At 39.6% G+C, this 20674-nt stretch overlaps 2 protein-coding genes across 3 annotated transcripts; both read left to right on the top strand.

The window, feature by feature from the left end:
* The first annotated feature begins 235 nt into the window (after positions 1–235).
* On the top strand, positions 236–2884 carry LOC133730449 (protein FAR1-RELATED SEQUENCE 5-like). The gene is made up of 3 exons (XM_062158038.1): positions 236–2377; positions 2462–2614; positions 2855–2884. The coding sequence occupies exons 1-3, from the start codon at positions 236–238 to the stop codon at positions 2882–2884; spliced, it is 2325 nt and encodes a 774-aa protein (XP_062014022.1).
* An 11314-nt stretch (positions 2885–14198) lies between these two features.
* On the top strand, positions 14199–15817 carry LOC133725439 (F-box/kelch-repeat protein At3g06240-like). Of its 2 annotated transcripts, XM_062152704.1 has the most exons (3): positions 14199–14331; positions 14417–15057; positions 15208–15817. In XM_062152704.1, the coding sequence occupies exons 2-3, from the start codon at positions 14418–14420 to the stop codon at positions 15687–15689; spliced, it is 1122 nt and encodes a 373-aa protein (XP_062008688.1). In that variant the 5' UTR covers positions 14199–14331; position 14417; the 3' UTR covers positions 15690–15817. The 2 variants fall into 2 exon arrangements, with proteins under 2 accessions (XP_062008688.1, XP_062008687.1); XM_062152703.1 differs by lacking the exon at positions 14199–14331 and having other exon boundaries at positions 14403–15057.
* Positions 15818–20674: the final 4857 nt, after the last annotated feature.

Raw genomic sequence — 20674 nt, 5'->3', positions numbered from 1 at the left:
AGAGTGTAGGAATCTTGTATTTGATATTGACCAAGTAGGATTCAGTGCTTTATTATTGATATCAAACCATAAGAACGCATCAAGGCAATGTAATTTTTGTATCTACAGTATTTTTTTTTTTGGGTCTGATTATTGATCTGTAGCTGCCTTGGTTTGTTGTATCGGTAGTCCTTTTTTAGTTTAGTAAGTGTCAGTTGCAGATTGTTATAATTACTATATAAGAAATTGGTTGCAGATGGATAATTCATTGGGTGCTACAAACATTGATATTGAGAATTCTGATTTGGAGTTGGATTGGAAACCTAGAAAAGGAATGGAGTTTGATTCTGAACAAGCAGCTTATGACTTCTACAATAGATATGGAGGAAAAAAGGGGTTTAGTATTAGAAGGGAGACTCATGGTAAGAATAAAAGAACAAAAGAACTCACTTCAAGATTATTTGTTTGCTGTAAGGAAGGTATTCGATCCAAAGATAAGAGGGATTACATGATCAGAAAACCCAGAGCAGAGACAAGAACAGGTTGCGGTGCTCAACTTTGTATTAAATTGAATAGGAGGAACAATAAGTTCTTTGTTAGCCATTTTGTTGAAGAGCACAATCATCCTCTTGTGGGGAAAGAATGTTCCCACATGCTACCTTCGCAACGGAAAGTACAAGACTCTCAAGGCATTGACATAGACTTAGCACACGATTCTGGAATTGGTGTGACTTCTCTATATGAATTGATGGGTAAGCAAGCAGGTGGAAGAGATGTTGTTGGGTATACAAAACAGGATGTAAAAAACTACCTTCGATCAAGGAGACAGAGAAGCTTGGAGTATGGAGAAGCTGGATATATTATGAAATATTTTTCAGATCAAACATTGGAAAACCCTTCATTCTACCATGCTATGCAATTAGATAGTGAGGAGCAAATAACAAACTTATTTTGGGCAGATGCTAAAATGATCATTGATTATGGCCAATTTGGGGATGTTGTTAGTTTTGATACAACATACAAGGTTAACAAATCTAATCGACCTCTTGCTGTGTTTGTCGGATTCAATCATCACCGCGAGACTATTATATTTGGGGTGGCTCTAATGTATGATGAAACAGCTGATTCATTTATATGGTTGTTTGAGACATTTTTGAGGGCAATGTCTGGAAAGGCTCCAAAGACAATATTTACATATCAAGATGCTGCAATGGCAAAGGCTCTTCGACATGATATGCCTGATTCATATCATAGGCTTTGCAAATGGCATATGATGCAAAATGCCATAAAGCATGGACATAGTTTTTTGACAGAAGAAGGTGGGATCACAAGTGTTTTGTCAAGGTTCATGGAAAATGTTGAGGAGGAAGATGAGCTTATATCTGCTTGGGATGCTATGCTTGATAAATATGGTGCTCGTGACAATACTTGGTTAAGTAGCATATATGATTTAAGAGAAAAATGGGGTTTTCTGTATGTTAAGAGAGCATGGTCAGCTGGAATAAGAAGCACTCAACTGAGTGAAAGTTTTAACTCGGCCTTGAAAAAATATTTAGACTCTGACCATAATCTGTCAGAGTTTTTTATACACTTTGAGAGGATGGTTGCTGATAAAAGGTATAAGGAGTTAGAGGCAGAATATGATATGTGCTTCAGGTTGCCTATTCTGAAAATGCATGTGAAAATGCTATATGAAGCAAGAAGAGTTTACATTAAGCTGATATTTGAAGATTTTCAGGATCAATTTGAATCATCCCTTGAAGCTTCTATAACAAATTGTGTTGATATTGATGGTGGAAAGATATATACAGTTATTAGAGATGGTTACTCTAGAGAACGCCAAGTGAAGAGAGATAGTGATGATATAGTCTCTTGTAGTTGCAGATTGTTTGAGATGAAAGGGGTTGTATGTAGGCACATTATCAAGGTCCTTAGAGAAGTGATGCAAATCAAAGAAATTCCTGAGCATTATATCTTAAAAAGATGGACAAAAAAAGCTAGAGCTGAAAGTGTTCAAGACATGCATGGGCGTGAAATTCAACCAGACCCTAAGTTGCAACAAGCCTCTTGGTACAGATCCTTATGTTCCACCTACATTAGGATATCAAACAGGGCTTCTGAAAATGAAAAGGCATACAAATTAGCAATGATACATGCAGAGAAATTAGCAAAAGAAATTGAAGACTTGCTATGGTCTGAAATGAATGCTAATGGGGATGAGAATGAACATACAACTCAATCTACTCCTATTGAACAACTCAATGGTAATGTGGTGAATGCAAAGGGACTGAAGAAAAAGGAATCTTCTAGAGGAAGAAAACGGCGAATCAAGAGTCAATTGGAGATAAGCATGGAAAAAAATAAAAGACAGAAACAATCTAGTAAAAAAGCTATTGAGGTATTCTTGTTTCTATAAAACTAATCTCTTATTAGTTTGTTTAAATTTACTTACAGATATCATTCTTGAATTTTTATAATTCAGGTAACTCCTGATGCAATGAATAATGTATACAAGGTGACTATTGATCCACTATGTGATGAAGAGAATATTGCTGCTGATCTAACATGTAATGCAGACCAATTTCTGGAACAAGATATATCTGCATCTTCACTTAGATTTCTTGCTTGTAGTCAGGTATATCAATATTTATTTAGTTGGTCTTAAGAGTTGTGGTATTAGATTTCAATATCACTAACCATTATGTGTTTCACTATATATATCCTAGGAGTTTGATTTAAACAACGATACCCAATGAAATGCAATTTTTCATGGCCTCTGGATATGAAAGGTTTGTCTTCATATATTGTTCTGTCATATGTTGGTCTTTCATATATTGTCTGTGTAATTTATATGAAATTGGTTTGTTTTTAGCAGGTTCTGCATCATTCTGTTTTGTTTTTGTAAGAGAAGAGTTGCAGGCTTTTGTTTTGTTTTTATAAGAAATGGAAAGGGCAATTGTGCAGTGCAGGCTTCTGTACAGTTTTTGTAAAGAATGGAGAAGGCAATTGTGCAGTGCAGGCTTCATGGAGAAGGCAATTGTGCAGTGCAGGCTGCTGTATAGTTTTTCTAGGAAATGGAGAAGGCAATTCTGCAGCTTCTGTATAGTTTTTATAGGAAATGGAGAAGACAATTCTGCAGCTTACTGTTTTGTTTGTTTAAGAGAGGGCAAATGTGCAGCTTACTGTTTTGTTTCTTTAAGAGAGGGCAAATGTGCAGCCTTGTACTTGCTAACTTCCAAACTGGAACCAATTTCTGGGTTACATATATAGAATACCAATTTCTGGGTTCCAAACTGGTTTATGTCCGATTTGGCACTCTTTTCATTGCTTTAGTTCATATTGAAGACTTGCTGACTATAAACAAGCTTAAATGAACTGAGAATGGTAAAAAGAAAATTTATTTATCTTCAACATGATTAATTACATAAAAGTAAGGTTTGTCGAGTATCCTTTATAAACAAACAAAAACAAAGAAAATTCTAAGTACCAGCCATGAAAAGATCACGGCTAACATCTCTTTTACTCCACCAAGGAACTATACATGACAAGTACTTTGGTTTTGCCATTAGCTAAACTACATAAGAGGTAAGCTGATTCAACGAGGCTGCTGGATGAAGTGGGGGCTGCATTTTGGACTCACAAACTTGGCTGGCTTCTCTGCATACTTCCTTGGCTCCACCAGCAACTTCTGATGCTTTCAAATTCTTCAGAACTTATGATCATCATCAAGCATGAATCAATCCAAGCATAAATCAATCCAAAAAAGCTCACTCTTCCAATTCCTCTTCATTGTAAGCCATCTGCACAAGTAAAATTGCATTAATAAAAAAAGGCAATCGAATTTTCTCAGCTTTTCATATATAAGCATAAACATCCCAATTCATTGTTAAGATTTCTGGCTCTCCAATACGCTTTAGTGTTCATTATACGCCATCTAATGGGTGACATAATCAATTGCTACCTTGCTAGATTATTAATCAAGTGTTTAGATTCATCTAGCAAACAAGATTTATACATTCTGCTCTTTTCTTGCAATTATTTTGCAGGCTCTTGAAAATTCAACGCGAGAACAGGATTCTGCACCAGAGCAGAGTTCTCCTCTAGAACAGTGCTTTCCTCCACAACAGCAACAAGGGGGTTAGCTTTTGGAAAGCTGGAAAACTGATGAGAAAAGATAGCATTTAAATTATATTGAAAAAAGCCATAGTATTAAGGCCATGGAATGATGGAAGGTGAAAGTTTGAAATGGGTTCTTGCTCACGTAATAGTTTGAAATGGGGTATTGATTATATAATTTTCACTGTCATGGTTGCCTTTTGGTCCTAGTATTAAGCCAGGCACCCAATTTGGTCATATTGTTGCTAGATGAATGCTGAGAACTTGTCTCAGAAAACCCAGCAATGTTCTGTTCTCAGAAAACCCAACATGAACTTAATTCAAGGCAATCCCATATTTGAATAAAAGTGATGTTAAAAACAGAAATTTAAGTAGGCCAATGAGCAATTCAATCACTAACCTGGAGCAATGTAACCACAAGAACCGGCAATGACCGACTGGATTTAGCCCTTTTTCCAGTTGCATCAACCACCTTAGCTACTCCAAAATCCGCTACTCTGGCTCCAAAAGTCCAAACAACTCAATCATTGAACAAATCAATCTAAAATGCAGATCCCCAAATTCGAGGGATGAAAAACAAGCCCAGATAATTCAGTATTAATTGAAAATTGCAATGGGTCATTCATACCCAGTACCCAGGTATTAGTTGATGAAATTTTACAGGGAAGAAACCCATCATTTTGAACACCTAGCCCCAGAATTGAACCCATCAATTCAATCGCAACCAATCCCAGAAGGAAATTAGCAACCACCAAAACTCATAAGAACGAGTCAAAAAACTTAACAGAGAAAGAGAGAGTACCTGCGAAACTGGGTTTTGGATAATAGAGAGAGTATAATCTGCGAATCGGATGCGAACATGACATTAAGGAATCGAAGAGTTGGGAGCATCAGTAAGGATGAGGCTATGGTTTCGCCAATGCTTCTGATGGCAGTGGTTCTATGGGTTAGAGAGAGAGAAGAGTTGGGAGAGTCAATGTGGCACTATGTAAACCGTTAGATGAGTCTGGACACGTGTCGTCATCTCGTAGAGAGCGCAGGTAGCTCAGGTCATTAAGTGGCTCAGGAGAGGATCCGCTCCCTTACTTCTGCCTATTTTGGACCTGTAATTTCTAAGCAAATTGGGTTACTCTTGATTTCTTGAACCCCGTTTGGTTTGCATAGAGGAAATCAATTCTAAATCTTTGTGTTTATTATTCACACATATACGATAAAATGACTTATAATTGGTGTGAAATTGAGTTACAATAATAATTTTTGTGATTATATCAACAACTCAAAACTACAACTAGATCTCCCACTTACAAATTAATGAAAGATTTATGCCACTGAAATAAATTGTACAGGGCATAATAATAATAATTTTAATTTTATAGCTCCAATTTTACTGCATGAAAACACAAGCTTATTAAACAATGCAAAATGAGAAAATTTGAGAAAGAATAATGCATACTTCTTCATTGATAATAAGCCCTTTATATAGGGACAAGAGTACAAAAGTTACATAGAATCTAAATCTAATACAACAAGCAGGGGCGGAGCCAGAAATTTTTTTCAGGTAAGGCAAGACAATGGCAGGAGGGGAAGAGAGGAAAATTAGAGGGAAGCTATAGATTCTTGAGGCAATTATGAAGATTTTGCCCAATTTCTGCCATTTTCACATACCTTGCCTACACCAAATCAGTGTAAACTCAAAAACCCAGTCTAGGCAAGTGCCTAATCTGGGTTCTATGTGAATCCGCCCCTGACAACAAGGAATCTTATTCAGAATATGGATAGGAAATCTAAGACTAAATATATTTTCTCTATTACAGAAGGATTCATATTCCTGTTTGGACCAATCATAAAATTGGGTGAACTACAACACTCTCCCTTATGGCATCCAAACGTGACGTCAATTGTAACGTCGATGACATTTTTCATGTTGCCTCGTTTAAAACCTTGCCGAATTTGCTATTTTTTCTCGAACAAGAATCCATCGAACTTAAAGGTCTCCGCGCTTCCTTGAGGGACCCGTGACCTCATTGGCCGCCACGCCACCTTCATTGACAGTGGTGTCGTGCCCAGCTTCTCCCAAGGAGACGCTACGTCTTGTGATGGGGACATATATCCTTACAGGCACATTTGCAGTAGGTACGTGTGACCTCGTCACTTGAGCGATGTCACAAGACACATCAGGTTATGAATATGTTATGTTCTGAAGATTGATAATTCGATGCACTTTAGTTTCGGACAGTGCGGTTCGGGGATCCAGATGAGACAAAGTGGGGACATACCACAACAATTCATGTCATTCCGGTTGAAAGTTAACGTTCTGATTTCTCCCTAACGACGGGAATACTGTCTCATCAAAGTGACAATCCGCAAATCTTGCGGTAAAGAGATCACCTGTCAAGGGTTCTAAGTAGCGGATGATTGAAGGAGAATCATATCCAACATATATACCCATTCTTCGTTGAGGGCCCATTTTGGTACGTTGTAGCGGTGCAATTGCCACATAAACCGCACAACCAAATATGCGTAAGTGCGTACGGAAGGGCCGCGATCGCGCTTGCTAATTTTTTTTTTGAAAAGTACATTTCACATATGGACATTGTCGTAAATGTGGTTTCAATCCATCTTACATGGCACGAAAGAAAAAATGCATATCATGTATGTTTTCTTCAAGTCCCTCTTACCATCAAAGATGAAGCTTCTTAAAACCCCAAATCCCTACTATGAAGGTATAGGGTTGGTTTGATCACATAAATATAAACGAATTTTGATTTGAAATTTTGAACACCCTTTCGAGAGGATAGTGAACATATAATTAACAGAAGTTGAGTTTGATGAACTAAACTTGATCATATCTAACCTCCAAGAAAAATTATGTACGAAAACTTAAGGAAAAGACAACACTTAGCTCCGGTATCTTGCAGATTTAATTTTCAATGCCATTTTTTTTTTGGACACCAATGACACCACCATGGAACCAATGAGTTTAAACCCAACTTCCTCTATTAAAGTCTCTTTGGTGGTTATTATCTTGCAATAAAAGACCCTCTAGCAAGGTGAAAAGATCCTAATAAGCTATAAAAAATTTCATCAAACACAATACATTCAACAAAAACTCTTAAACATGGGGCACAAAAGTCCCATACTAACAACTCGTACCTTAAAAAAAAAAAAAAAAAACTCCAATCACCAACTGTGACGCATAAAAATGTTGGGTGGCAGTAAGCCTCAAACGAATGAGTACAGCTGCGTGCAAGATTGCATAACCCCATGCAAAAATTGGAAGGTTGGTGCGCATAATCAATGTTCGAGCGACCATTTGTAACCTTTTAATTGTGGCTTCGGCGAGACCATTTTGGGTGTGAACATGGAAAACCGGATGTTTAACGTCAACCCCAATGGCCATGCAATAATTATCAAAAGTTTTTGATGTAAATTCTTCAGCATTATCGAGTTGAATATACTTAATCGGATAATCCGGGTGGTGGACTTGTAATCAAATGATTTGAGCTAGGAGTTTAGCATAAGCAGCGTTGTGGCTAGACAAGAGCACAACATGTGACCAACGTGTCGATGCGTCAACCAATACCATAAAATATCTAAATCGTCCACAAGTTGGTTGGATAGGCCCATAAATATCACCTTGGATTCTTTGTAAGAATGGGAAGGAGTCTTTCGAATCTTTTGCATAGGACTGTCTCGGTCCTGATTTTCCTAAGGCACATGCTTTACAAAACGAGCTACGGGCCTTGGTGATAACCGATGAAGAAGTCGGTTGAGCCGAAGAGGCATAAGTAATTTCTGGGGTACCACGGGTGGTGCCGGCAGCTGTTGGACCAGAGTAAGCAGTGGTGAAGGCAGTGGCTGCCTGGAGGCCTACGACATCAGTTGTTGACTGATTGCAGTCAACTGAAGCATGGGACCACGTTTTGTGGTTTGAGAAATCGTCATATGATTCTAGCTTCGTGTAGCTCATAAGAAATGATGTCTGTATGAAGTTTTAAGTATACGGATCATCATATCACAACTAGGATGACCTAACCTGTCATGCCAAAGCCAATATGTGTCATAATCTAAGAGATCATCTCTTATAACATTATTGGATTCAATAGCTCAAACAGTGGTGATATATAGCCAGCTAGAGAGACACATAAACTTCTCTAAGATGCGTTTACGACCGCAATTATCAAAGGTGATGAAAATGAATTCTTTCCCATTCTCACAACGCATTTCTGCATGCAATCTGTTGGCTCGAATATCTCTAAAGCTCAAAAGGGTCCTTCCAGCCCGAAGAGCGTAGAAAGCCTCTGTGATAGTAAGTATGGTGTCGTTGGGTAAAGCAAATTGGGCCTTTCCACGGCCAAGGACAAGGTTCGATGGACCTGCCATAGTTGTCACAAAAGAATGTATGGGCAACATCTCCAAAAATAGTTACCTATTTTAGAGAATGGTGTGCATAGTCGCATCACCCACAAGACATTGTAATTCTCCGGAGCACATTGACATTTCTTAATGGTCAAGAACGAAAATTAGTCAAGGCTTTGACGAGCTGAAGTTCAGAGTAACGCGAACCGCTACAGTTCGGCTTGAATCCCACGTGATAGAAAGGTGAGTGTAGGCAAGAGATATTAGAATCCCCAATGCAGAAAGCGGAAAATAAGAAAGTAGGAACGTTTATAAAAACTTACTTGATTTTTTTAAGCTTGATTTCTTGCGCGCAGAGTAATTCAAAGAAGCTTGTGGCTAGGCATGTGAAGAAGCTGGTAGGAGGCTGCGGGTGCGCTGAGGGGCCGTTAGCAGTGAGCAAGGCGCGCGTAGGGTGCTAGGGAGCTAGAAGGAGGGTGTGCACGGTGGTGATTTCGGGATTTAGGATTTTAGGGATTTTTTGGCCTTTTGGTGCTTGGGTTAGGGCTCGTGCAGAAAATTTAAGAGAAAATAATACGTACTTCTTCATTGATAATAGGCCCTTTATATAAGAATAAGAATAAGAATACAAAGATTACATAGAATGTAATATACCGCGACTTTTGCTCCCCCTCTCTCTCGCTCTGCTAGGGTTAGGGTTTTTGAGTATTTTCGAGTTGTGCGGCGACCCAATTTCATGGCTGCTGCTATCGTATCCATGACTGCCAGGCTAGCGACAAAACTGTCGCTCAGAGAAGGAGAAGAACCAGTGGACTTGAGGAATCTTAGGGTTCCGGGGAAGGAATTTTTGGCTCGCAACTTTTACTTGGTGGGTAGGTTGAACACTTGTAGGGCAGTGGTGATGGAGACTTTCCGGAGTGCTGTGAGATCGATGTGGAGGCTGTCGGGGACAGTGGAGGTCCAGCCACGGGGTGAACGTTTTCTGTTTACTTTCACTCATGAAAGGGATGTTGCTCGTGTGAAGAAGGGTGACCCGTGGGGTTTTCAGCGCGCTATGATCCTTCTGAACGATTATGATGGCTTCTCGGAGATCTCTGCCGTGAAGTTGGATTTTGTTTGGATCTGGGTTACACTGCAGGGCATCCCTCCTGGCATTTTGACAGAACCTATCGTCGGATTGGTTGGGGGGACGATTGGAGAGGTTTTGGAGGTGGACCGGTTGGCGCTGCGCAGGGGTGAAGCTCGTGTCCGGCTTGTTCTCTCCATCAATGATCCTGTAAGGCTGGACCGTAGGGTTAGGGTTTCTCCTGTCGACGTCCTAGCCCTTCGCTTTAAGTATGAAAGGCTCCTAGGACTGTGTCGCTCTTGCTCTCTACTCAATCATGGCGGGCAGCGATGCCCTAGGAAGGAGCAATCGGAGATTGATATTGTGGTGGAGACGGGGCCGATCATTCCATCCATTGTCTTTAGGGCAAACACACAACCAACTATTTCTCCTTCGCTTCTCTCTGCTTTCAAGGTTCCTAGCTTGATGAAGAAGAAATCTGTGCAGATCCGGTCGTTCCCGGAACTTATGACAAGCTCTGGGACTGAGGGCAATTCTGCTTCTGCACCGGTGGTGGGGGTACATCGTCCCAGGGAGGAGGAAGCTATAGAGGAAGGCAAGCGCGCTAAACATAGCTTGGCTCTTGTTCCGACCAACCTGCAGCCAGAAAATCTTGGTTTGGAACTTTCCCCAGAAGGTCTGGTTGAAGTGACGGTGACTCAAGCTCCTAAGGTCTACAAGAAGAAGGGTAGGCCTTAGGGACAGCGAAACAAGGTAAAAGCTTCGAAGGCAGCGTCCATCTGTGGTGGCTCTGAGGCCATGGCGTCAGGGTCTGTTGCTGAAGGATCTGATGGTATGCATGGGGTGCAGGATGGGCAGGGTTCAGAGCCCATTTCCCAGTCTGGGTAAGAGATGATTTCCTGGGTCATCTAGGGTGTGATGTGTCTTACTTGGTGATGGCGACGTACACCAGAAGGGTCTTAGGCGTCAAAGTGATCGAGGAAGTGTCTCACGCTAGGTGGCGTAGGTCTTCGTAGTTTTCGTAGTTTTTTTTTATTGCTTTGGCTAGTAGTTTTCTTTTTGGAACTTTAGTTTTTTGGATTTCCTTTTGGTTTTAGTACTCTTATGAGCATGCATTGTAATATGAGGGGTGTTTGTACCCTTCATGCTTGACCGAGCGAGGTCGTCATGATTTCTATCAATGGATTAGTCTTCCGTTGCCCTAAAAAAAAATCTATGTAAATCTAATACAACAAGGAATCCTATTCTAAATATGGATAGGAAATCTATGACTAAATTTTATTACATAAGGATTCATATTCCTGTTTGGACCAATCACACCAAAACTAGGTTAACCGTAACACAAAACAAATTGTTATTTTATTTTTTACCAAAAAAAAAAAACAAATTAGCTATTAAATTGTAGTATTTCTCATATCCAAACTTTGAATCACGTATTCAAAAGAAAAATAAAAAAAAAGGGATTTTGTCTATTTACCCCATTTCTAGGGATTTTTTTCCCCCTTACCCCATTAAGTTTTTTTAATTCCCTCTTACCCAATACACTCTAAGGGAGTCTTCCCTAATACCCCATTAAGATTTTTTTTTTTGTTTTTAATTTTTTTTAATACCATTTTACCCCTCACCCCTTTGTTACTTAGCGAGAGAGAGAGAGAAAATGGAAGAGAGAGAAACTATAGGAGACTTCGCCGGAATCCGGCGGCCGGTGACCTGATTCCGGCCAACTTTTGCCGGATTCCGGTCACCGGCTGCCGCCCACCGGAATTTGATGAAAATCTCACCGGAAAGTTTTTTTGTCCCCAATAGACATCTATTGCCCCCTAATAGACGTCTATTAGGGGCCAATAGACGACAATCAGCCATGTATTGCCCCCCAATAGACGACTATTGCCCCCCAATAGAACTTTCGTTTGTTGGAATGAAAATTAATCTTCCTAAAATTAGACAAATAAAACTTTAATTAACGAAAAAAAAAAAAGATTACATCAATTTAAAACATCTATTGCCCCGCAATAGATGTCTATTGCCCCGCAATAGATGTCTATTGCCCCCCAATAGTCGTCTATTGGCCCTCAATAAAACCTTTTTTTCTTTCTTTTTTCATTCTTTCTGGGCTTCTGCCACATTTTACAACGTGCATTCAATCCCCACCCAATATTTAAGACTCAACTCAAACTTTTCAAAAAAAAATTAGCCCAGACTCAAAAATAAACTGACATTTCTGAGCGTTGAAGAACATGAGAGCCTTGTGGAGAGCGAGAGTGTAGTTGTCCGGAGGAGGCTTGGCATGGTGGTGACGCGGCACGGTCTTGACGATGAGGACGATCAGTCCGGCGAGCAAGCCGGAGAGGAGGAGCGTCCTTAACGTCCAGATAAAGATCTTGCGGCTGACGATGACGCATCCCAGATCCACGTACTTCTTCTTCTTTTGCTCCTCGGTGGGGCCCAGCAGCCAGCTCTGTTGCGTCTCGTCGAGCGGCCTAGACGACAGCGCCGCCCGGTCGAGGTCCTGCAGGTTCCGGCTGCGGTCGTCGTCGGTGGCCGAGTCCGCCGTGTTGATCTCCAGCGGGCCGCCCCATGGATCCCTTTCGTACATGGCTGAGGTTCAGTACTGGAGAGATATCTGAGAGAGAAATATGAGCCAGAAGCTGGAACAAAGCTTCGTGCAGGGATTTGATCTTCAACCCTACACTACCGTCACCGGTGAAAGAAAGGAGAGAGAGAGGGCGCGGAGGAGAGAGAGAGAAAGAGAGAGATGGCGTCGGTGATGGAGAGAGAGGAGTTGAGTGGCATCTGTGTAATTATTTAATTAGGCTGAGGGTAAATTTGTTATTTCTCCTTAAATTGGGTTAGTGGGAATAAAAATCTGTTGCTGGGGTAAGTGGGATAAATTTGGCCAATTTTGGTGCATTTGGTCAAGATCCCAAAAAAAAATCTTGATAGAGGGGCTTTGATCTTGTATTGGATTACAATCTGCAATTCAAGACAAATATCTCACATAGAGGACTGGGACTAGACCAGCCATTTTCCCATCCTTCCCAGGGCGTTTCTTCTTCACATAAAACCAGTCGTCGACTTCATATTCAATTTCAACCTCATCTCCAGCACTCAAATTCAACTCATCCTCTCCACCGGCAGTGAAGTTATAAAGTGCAGTGCCATATACTTCTGTCTTTCCAGAACAACCCTCTCCGTCGTCTTCTTCGGAACCAAAACTCTTATTAGCTGGATCCTCAACAACACGTCTCTCCAGATCACGAGCTTCAACTGTAGAGCTATAATTTCTTACCACAACATTCTCTTCGATTCGTTTGACCGCCGCCTCTATAGTCCTCAACAAAACCGTGTTCTCCTTCACGTCCCTCGCCTCTTGCACCTTCAGTACATCCAACTGTCTCCGAAGCGACTGATCCCACTCGACAAGTTTGTTGGCGTACTCGTACTTCTTGTAGATGTTCCATTGCCGAATCTTCGAGCTCTTGCTGATAAGATCTTTGCCATCCTCCATTACTGCTTCCAAGCCTTTCAGCTCCTCCTCTGGGAGAGACAGTAGCTCGTTAGACTGCGCTATTTGTTGGATAAGCGGTTTTAAAGTCTCAAGACTGGATTTCATGTTTACAAGGAGGGATTTGAATATGTGATTCTTGGAAATCAGCTCTTTAACGCAGTCGTACAGTGCACTGAATGCTGTTCCCAGAGCAGCCCCTCCCACAAACTCCCCGGCCATTCCCTTCGATATGGGATTTGAATATATGTGCACCAAAACCAGAAGAGTTGAAGATAAGAGAAAGCAGAAGAGTATGGAAGATTCAAGTGCACTCTCTTGCTTTCTTGGTGACATAAACTGAGATTTGTTAATGGGATCCAAGCTGATCGAGATTTCCGATTTGGATGAGTCCCATTGACTTTGCCTGGATGTCAGACCAAGTAAATGGTCTTCTTTCAAACTTAAGCAAGTATTGAAAATGAAATAGCTGACCGGCAAGTTGCAAGAACAAAGGAGGTGCACAAGATTTGAATAATGCAACTACTAGGCACGATTTATAAAACTATACAAGTTGCAAAGGTCATTAAGTCATTATCGTTTTTTCTTATATATGTCGATGCACACCTGCATTACAATATTGAATATCTCGTAAGTGCAATGGAGGATGGCAAAAAATGGGACTAAAAACTTTAGTCGAGTACCTAGTATTATACAGTACGGAACGTTATTTTTCTGGATCTTGGAGAACTTTTTCACGATTTTTGCCACCCTATTCTTCAGTCGGACCAAGCAAGATCTCGGTACACGGCCGCGATCTTTGGCTGAAAAGGCTGAGTGGTGTTTGACATATGAGATCTATAATATGCAACCTTTTTTATTTTTTTTTGGTTACCAATAGTTGGCTGCTACGTAGTTTTTTTTTTTGAGAAAACTGCTACGTAGTTTATTGGGATCACTAATGAAGAATGTTTATTTTTGAGCTAGTATTTTGTTTGAGTTTCTATACAAATTAATTTTTTTTCTTTTTGCTTTAATTTTGTAATGTGGTATTGCTTTATTTTAGGATGCCAATTACTTTCTCGTGGTCACTATACGTTCATTCAAACTCACCAGAATTTCTGTCACTTTTGACTCCTAAGAACCTGCCGTGATTTCCAATTCTTTCTCTTTTCCTTTTATGGAGGGTTATATATGATTTCCCATGAGTCATTTACACACCTCTATAATTGGAAGTTTGATACCCACAAAATATTTCATTTTCTTGGAAACTAAGTGACCCAATTAACACCTGAAGCGAATCACTATATTTTCTGCAAAAATCAAAGTATTTTTTCTTGAGTAAATTTGTTTTCTTGTGGTCTTCAGTACTTTCATAAATTCTAACGTATTCTCATTATGATTTCCTACAGGATGACGTCCACAATTTGTAAGAAAGAAATCTTGATGGACATCCTAGTAAGACTACCTGCAAAAACCCTAATGCGGTTTTTATGTGCATGCAAAGCATGGAATGATTTGATTAGCAGCCCAGATTTTGTCTCTACAAATCTTAACACAAATATCACAAAACGCAGAAATATGCATCTACTCTGCCTCCACCACCCGGATTTTAAACGGGTGGTCGATTTGGAGGATCCATATGTTAAACAAGCTCTTCAATGGTCTTTCTTTCACTATGAAACATTTGAGCAGGGCTTGGGGTTAAGCCATCCCTCAGGGAGCACAGAACATTATGGGATGTATGGTTCAAGCAATGGATTAGTTTGCATTTCGAATCCGGACGAAGTTTTGAATAGCAGGAGTCCTATAATCATATGGAACCCGTCCATTAAGAAATTTAAGACGCTTCCATCGACCACAAACAATAAATTTCGCTATATGTCCCTCCAATTTGGGTTCCATCCCGGGGTTAATGACTACAAGGTAGTAAGAATGATGCGGATCAACAAGGATGCCTTCGCAGTAGAAGTTTATTCTCTTAGCACCAACTCTTGGAAGATGATCGAAGAAATTCCTCCATGGTTAAAATGCAATTTTAAATATCTTGAAGGTATGTATGTATGTCTTTGTTTGTTTGTTTGTTTGTTTTTTTTTTTTTTTTGTTAAGGGATCGATGTATGTCTTTGTTTTTTGCATTGCTAAAAACCGACCCCTTAACCTATCCTAATGCTAACCCAATTCTCCATCCTCCATCATGAAGGTACGTTCATAAATGGAGTAGCCTACCGAATTCTTGAGAAAGGTTTTATGTATAGCCTCATGTCCTTCGATTCGGGCAGTGAAGAATTCGAAGAATTCATTCTACCAGAGTCCGTCATCAGTTCACATAATTTACATATCTACCCTTTCGAGGAAAAGCCTTGCTTGATTTTTCACTGGTATATTTCTGATGAGGAGGGCTTTGATAGAGGTGAGTTCTTTGTTTTTCAAGACAAACGTTGGAAACTTATGCACCCTTTTTACTATCCTTCGCGTTGTTATCATACGATCGGGGTTAGTATAGATAATGAAGTGGTAATGGAGACAAGAGACTACTGTAATGGTGTAGCAGATTTGTTTTTGGTGAATTACGAAACCAGGGAAGTTCGTGAAACAGGAATTAAGTTGGCCATCACGAGAATTGGCTATAACGAACATTTCTTTGTATTTACTTACGCAGAAAGTTTGGTATTACCGAATTAATTAATTGTTAAAGACATGTATTCTGGCACGACTGACCAGTGAGTATATAGAATGTGATGAGTGTTTTAGATAATTTATGAGATACAAATGCATTGTACATGAAATGAAGAATATAGTTTTTCCTTCCAGATTCTAGGTATCATGATATTATGTTTTGATTTACACTATTGTTCTTCATTTTTTTCTGCTTTGTCATGTGGTGGATCGGAAGAAATATTTGCATGTTCAAACAAATGTTTGTTTGATCCATCTACGAACTGAAAGCGTGACCTTGCAAAACAACCATGCAATGCGCAGATTTACTGTAGTGGCCATGGTGGATCCAGGATTTGAGTCCTTGTAAATTTAGAAGTAAAAAATTCCCGAAAACTTTTGTTAATTTTTATTTTATTTTATGAAAGCTATTGTAGGGATTTTTTAAAAATACATAAATAAAATTACATAACATTAAACAATTGAGTAATCTAAATTTCTGATAATTTGATTTTCAGCTAAGAAAAATGGGGGATGGTTAATTGAGGAGTTTGATTTTTTTGAAGGGAAGATTATAGAAGTACTAGCAATGTGCCCGCGTTTCTCATGGGTGATATTATGATGTTAATGAAAAATAGATCGACTAAAAATAATAGTTGTTATTTATTTTTTAGACATAAAATAATAGTAGTTTGACTAATTACATTTTTACACTTTTATCTATTTATATTCTATTAACTTAATTTGATAATTATGTTATTGAATGATATTATAGGCACTTCAAAATTTGGTGAAGCTCTTTGACATCAAAAGAGGGCCTCCATTTATAGTAAAGATAGAAGGACAGAGCTGTTTCGATTTAAATATATAAATAGAAGTTTTTCAATGCTTATTTTCTGGTTCAAACTAAAATTCTAAATAGTGATTTAAGTAGAAATATTTAAAATTATAAAAAGTAAAAACTTTCATTATGAATACGAGTCAATTCGTGAAAGTCAACACAGTTTTTTTTTTTTGGAACGGAATCAGATTCCATTAATAATAACGACCTCTCTCGGTCAAACTAGAGAGACTCAAAAATCCCTCATATTACATCTCGATGAATAAATCAACATGCATAGAGCAGAGCTACCAAAAACAAAAACAAAACAAACTAAAAAAAGAAAATACATAAAGTAAAAAAAACCTCTAAACCTATCCAACCCTGAATCGAAGCAACTAATATGATAAGCATTGACACCTAAGACCTTCAATGGTGTACATCGGTCCTCATCAGTCAGCACACAGCAACGATCAAAGGCAGAATATGGTAAGAGCATAGCGAAGCTCAATTATTCAAAACAAAACAAAACAGATTAAGAAATCTACCACTTCCCCAAAAGCCCATAAACAGGCCCAATCTAACAAAGGAAGATGGAAAGAGCCCGGGCTTGCCCAGCCAGGCCACAAGTAGCAGCCCAGCCAGGCGGAAGCCCAAGGTCAGAGCCCGTCTCCTGCATCTCACCTCCCCAGACCCGCTTGCATTGAACCTTCGAGGGAATGGCCTTCAGTCACCAGTCCCGCGGTCGGCCGTTGTCTTCCATCATTGCAGGAGACTAGGGAGGAAACTCTTAGACCTCGACCTGAATCAACCCAGCACAAGCTGCCGCCTCCTAAGTTAGAATGTCGCCGAGACGACCAACCTCGGCTGGAGCAGATCGGAACAGCCTCCGCAACTCGAAATCAAATCCGACCACCTTCTCAGCCCAACACCCTCAACCACGATCTGAGCCTGTCACACCGATCAAACTCGACTCCATAGCCCCCAAACTTGAAACAAAACAGTCGTCGCCCAAAGTCGATGCAGCACCCGACCCCGACCTGGAAATGAACCGCCTCTCTGATCCACAACCACTCAGATCTGTAAATACCAGATGGAATAAGAACTAGATGGTTTTAAGTAGTAAACAAGGTTTTGTGATTAAACTACTCAAGAATGAAGAGCACAAGAATTTGCTGACGCAGTGTAAACCTCACCTTTGAGGAAACTTCACTGCGTGGCTTTTAACGTAGCCAACACGAGGAACAAATCCAATATGAATCAAATTGTTACAGATCACAAGTCTTGGTATTCAACTCAACCACGTTACAAGCAACAATGCTAACTTGTATACAATTTGAATAACCTATACTGCAAACTCAAATCTCTCAAAGTCAGGTGAGCTTTACAAAATCAATCTTTCTCTTTCACCTTGTATCAAGGACACACCGATCTCAAATACGATATGAGAGAAATAATGCAGTGATATGAATAAGTAAATATGAAGGAGAGTTTTTCCAGAAATCAATTTGTGAAGACTATGCAACACACAAGAAAACAAAACACCGAAAAACCCTACCTCCAGAATGTAGTTTGAAAGACCTTTTATAGGGGAGCAAAACTCCCCCTAAATCAAATCTTTTCTTGTCACCAAAAACAAGATCAAAATGGGAAGGTTTTCAAACTGATTTTGATAAACATTCAAAACATTCTAACTTTATGAAAAACCAATCTATGATTGATATGCATATCAAAAACGTTTAATGCAGATGTGGATATTCAATCGCTCTAATTGATATGCATATCAATTCAGAATCATGCAGACTGATATGGTATGAATACCATCTTTAACTCAAGATCATGTGAGATGATTCTCCTTGATCTTCTCCTCATGATTCTGCGATCTTCCTCTTTGTTTCCTTGAACCACCGGGAAGACAGGAGAATTTTTCTCCAAGTCCACTGCATCTTCTGTTTTTCTTGTGATCATGAGAAATCATGTATTGAATGGTAATAGCCCAATTTACTTACAAGATCAGATCGAAGCAAAGTTGGAGTCGATCCGCCACCTCCGTTGAGGCTAACTAAACCGAACGAAATACCAAAACTTCCAACCATTTTCGATTTTGAAAATTGAAAAACCGATTCTATCATATATATAATTAGGGAATTGGTGCTGAAAAACATAGCTGATAGAACCAACTTCTTCTCTTATATTTGGGTAGCATTGGCAAAATCATTTGCTTTTGAGCTTCTTAGTTTGGCTCTTAATTAATTGACACAAAATGTTTACAGATTATGCAAAGTTTAAAACTCACTCCACCAGATCTCTATTAGCATAATAGTAGAGCACTTTCAACTTCTATTAGCAAACTGCGTTCAAATCAAAGTTGGTCATGCAAAGTTTAACTTTTATATATATAGCTAACAAACTATCACACGCTATCACGTAAACATAAACTTTTTTTTACTCCTAAGTTTATTCGGAATTCCATAGTTGATGAGTGTAATTGCTGGTTCTTAGTTAATAAAGTTACTAACCTGAAAATCAAGTAAAAGAAAATTACAATCAACTTATAGGTTTCTTAGAGCATATTTAGCAGACTTTCTATCATGGCTTCTCACCTATTTTGGAGAGCATCTTTAATTTTTTATCTATTTTATCAGTTGCACCAAACTCATAAGTAACTCTCTATTTTAACGTTTAGCTATCCTAGTACACTTCTAAATGAAAGTGAGATGAGACTCTATTTTTGTTTTAATTTAAAATAGGGTCCTTGGCCCAAAGCACTATAAAATGAGTCAAAATTATCTCATTTATCTCAGCAACAGTTTTTTATTTACACTAACCCATTTAATAGCTAAATGACAATTTTGCCCTTGGACTAATTAGTAAACTACCTCATGCATGCCATCTTCTCTCTCTCCTCTCTCTCATCCATCTCTGATCTGCAACTCTCTCTCTCTCCTCGCAACATGCCTGTTGCCGCGCCCCACCGCCTTCAGCATCACGAGACAATAGTGCCTTGGAGGTTGAGAGTGCCGCAGAGGCTGGAGACGACGCCGTAGACCGAGGACTCTGTTGAGATCAGACGGCGACGAGCACGCAGTGCTGAGTCGACTCGGGCAGGGAGCGACTGCCACCGATGTCCTCAGGCCTTGGCACGTGCTGCAAATGCCTCCGTTTACAACTTCGAGCTTTTGGTCTATTTCTGCAATCTAGCCTCTCTCTTTTTTCCATCTATGGCGCCGATGGAGAAGCAACATCCACTCCTGAAGACGACGAAGCATCTCCGGTCGGAGCTACCTCGTCGGAGTCCAACACCTGGTAGGCGATCTCGGAGTTGGAGCTCCGAAGCACCGGCGAGAAACGCGTCCACTCTTGATGTGGGTGGCTAGAGCATTTTCTAAGTGCCAAATCATTTTTTTTTTAAGTAAAATGGGGGCAGAAGGAAAGAAAAAAAAAATGTTTTGAATGTCTATTGGGGGGCAATAGAGGTCTGTTAAATGTTTATTGGGGGACAATAGACGTCCATTGAGGGGCAATAAATATTTTGAATTGATGTAATCTTTTTTTTTTTTTTCCTTAATCAAAGTTTTATTTGTCTAATTTTACGGAGATTAGTTCTCATTCCGCCGACCGAAAGTTCTGTTGGGTGGCAATAGACTTCTATTGGGGGGAAATATAGGTTTAGTCATGGGGGCAATAAACCTCTCCGGCCCCATATGAGATCTTCAGCAACCTCTTTGGAGACTTCCAGCGAGGTTTCATAAACCTCTATTGCCCCCCAATAAATGTCTATTTGGGGGCAATAAACATTTCCCGCGACCTATGAGATCTCCAACAACCTCTTTGGAGACCTCCGGTGAGGTTTTCAAAGAAGTCCGGTGGGTGGCGGCCGATGACTGGATTCCGGTGACCGGCGACCAGACTCCCGCGAAGGTTCCTATGGCTTCTCTTTCTTTCATTTTCTCTCTATATCTCTATGTAACAAAGGGGTGAGAGTAAAATAGTCACACAAAAAAAAACAATAATTGGGTATTAGAGTCTTCATGGGTAAGGGGGAATTAAAAAAAAACTTAATGGGATAAGTGAGGAAAAAAATTCTATAATTAGGGTAAATAGACAAAAACCCTTTAAAATATTTATTTTAAGTTGTTGCATGTAATTTATAAATAAATTTAAATTATTTCTTTTCTTTTTTTACAGAAAG

This window comes from Rosa rugosa, chromosome 1 (genome assembly GCF_958449725.1).
Source record: "Rosa rugosa chromosome 1, drRosRugo1.1, whole genome shotgun sequence".
In the NCBI taxonomy this organism is placed as follows: Eukaryota; Viridiplantae; Streptophyta; class Magnoliopsida; order Rosales; family Rosaceae; genus Rosa; species Rosa rugosa.
The sequence above is the reverse complement of the archived record's forward strand: the minus strand, read 5'-3'. Positions and strand labels throughout refer to the sequence as shown.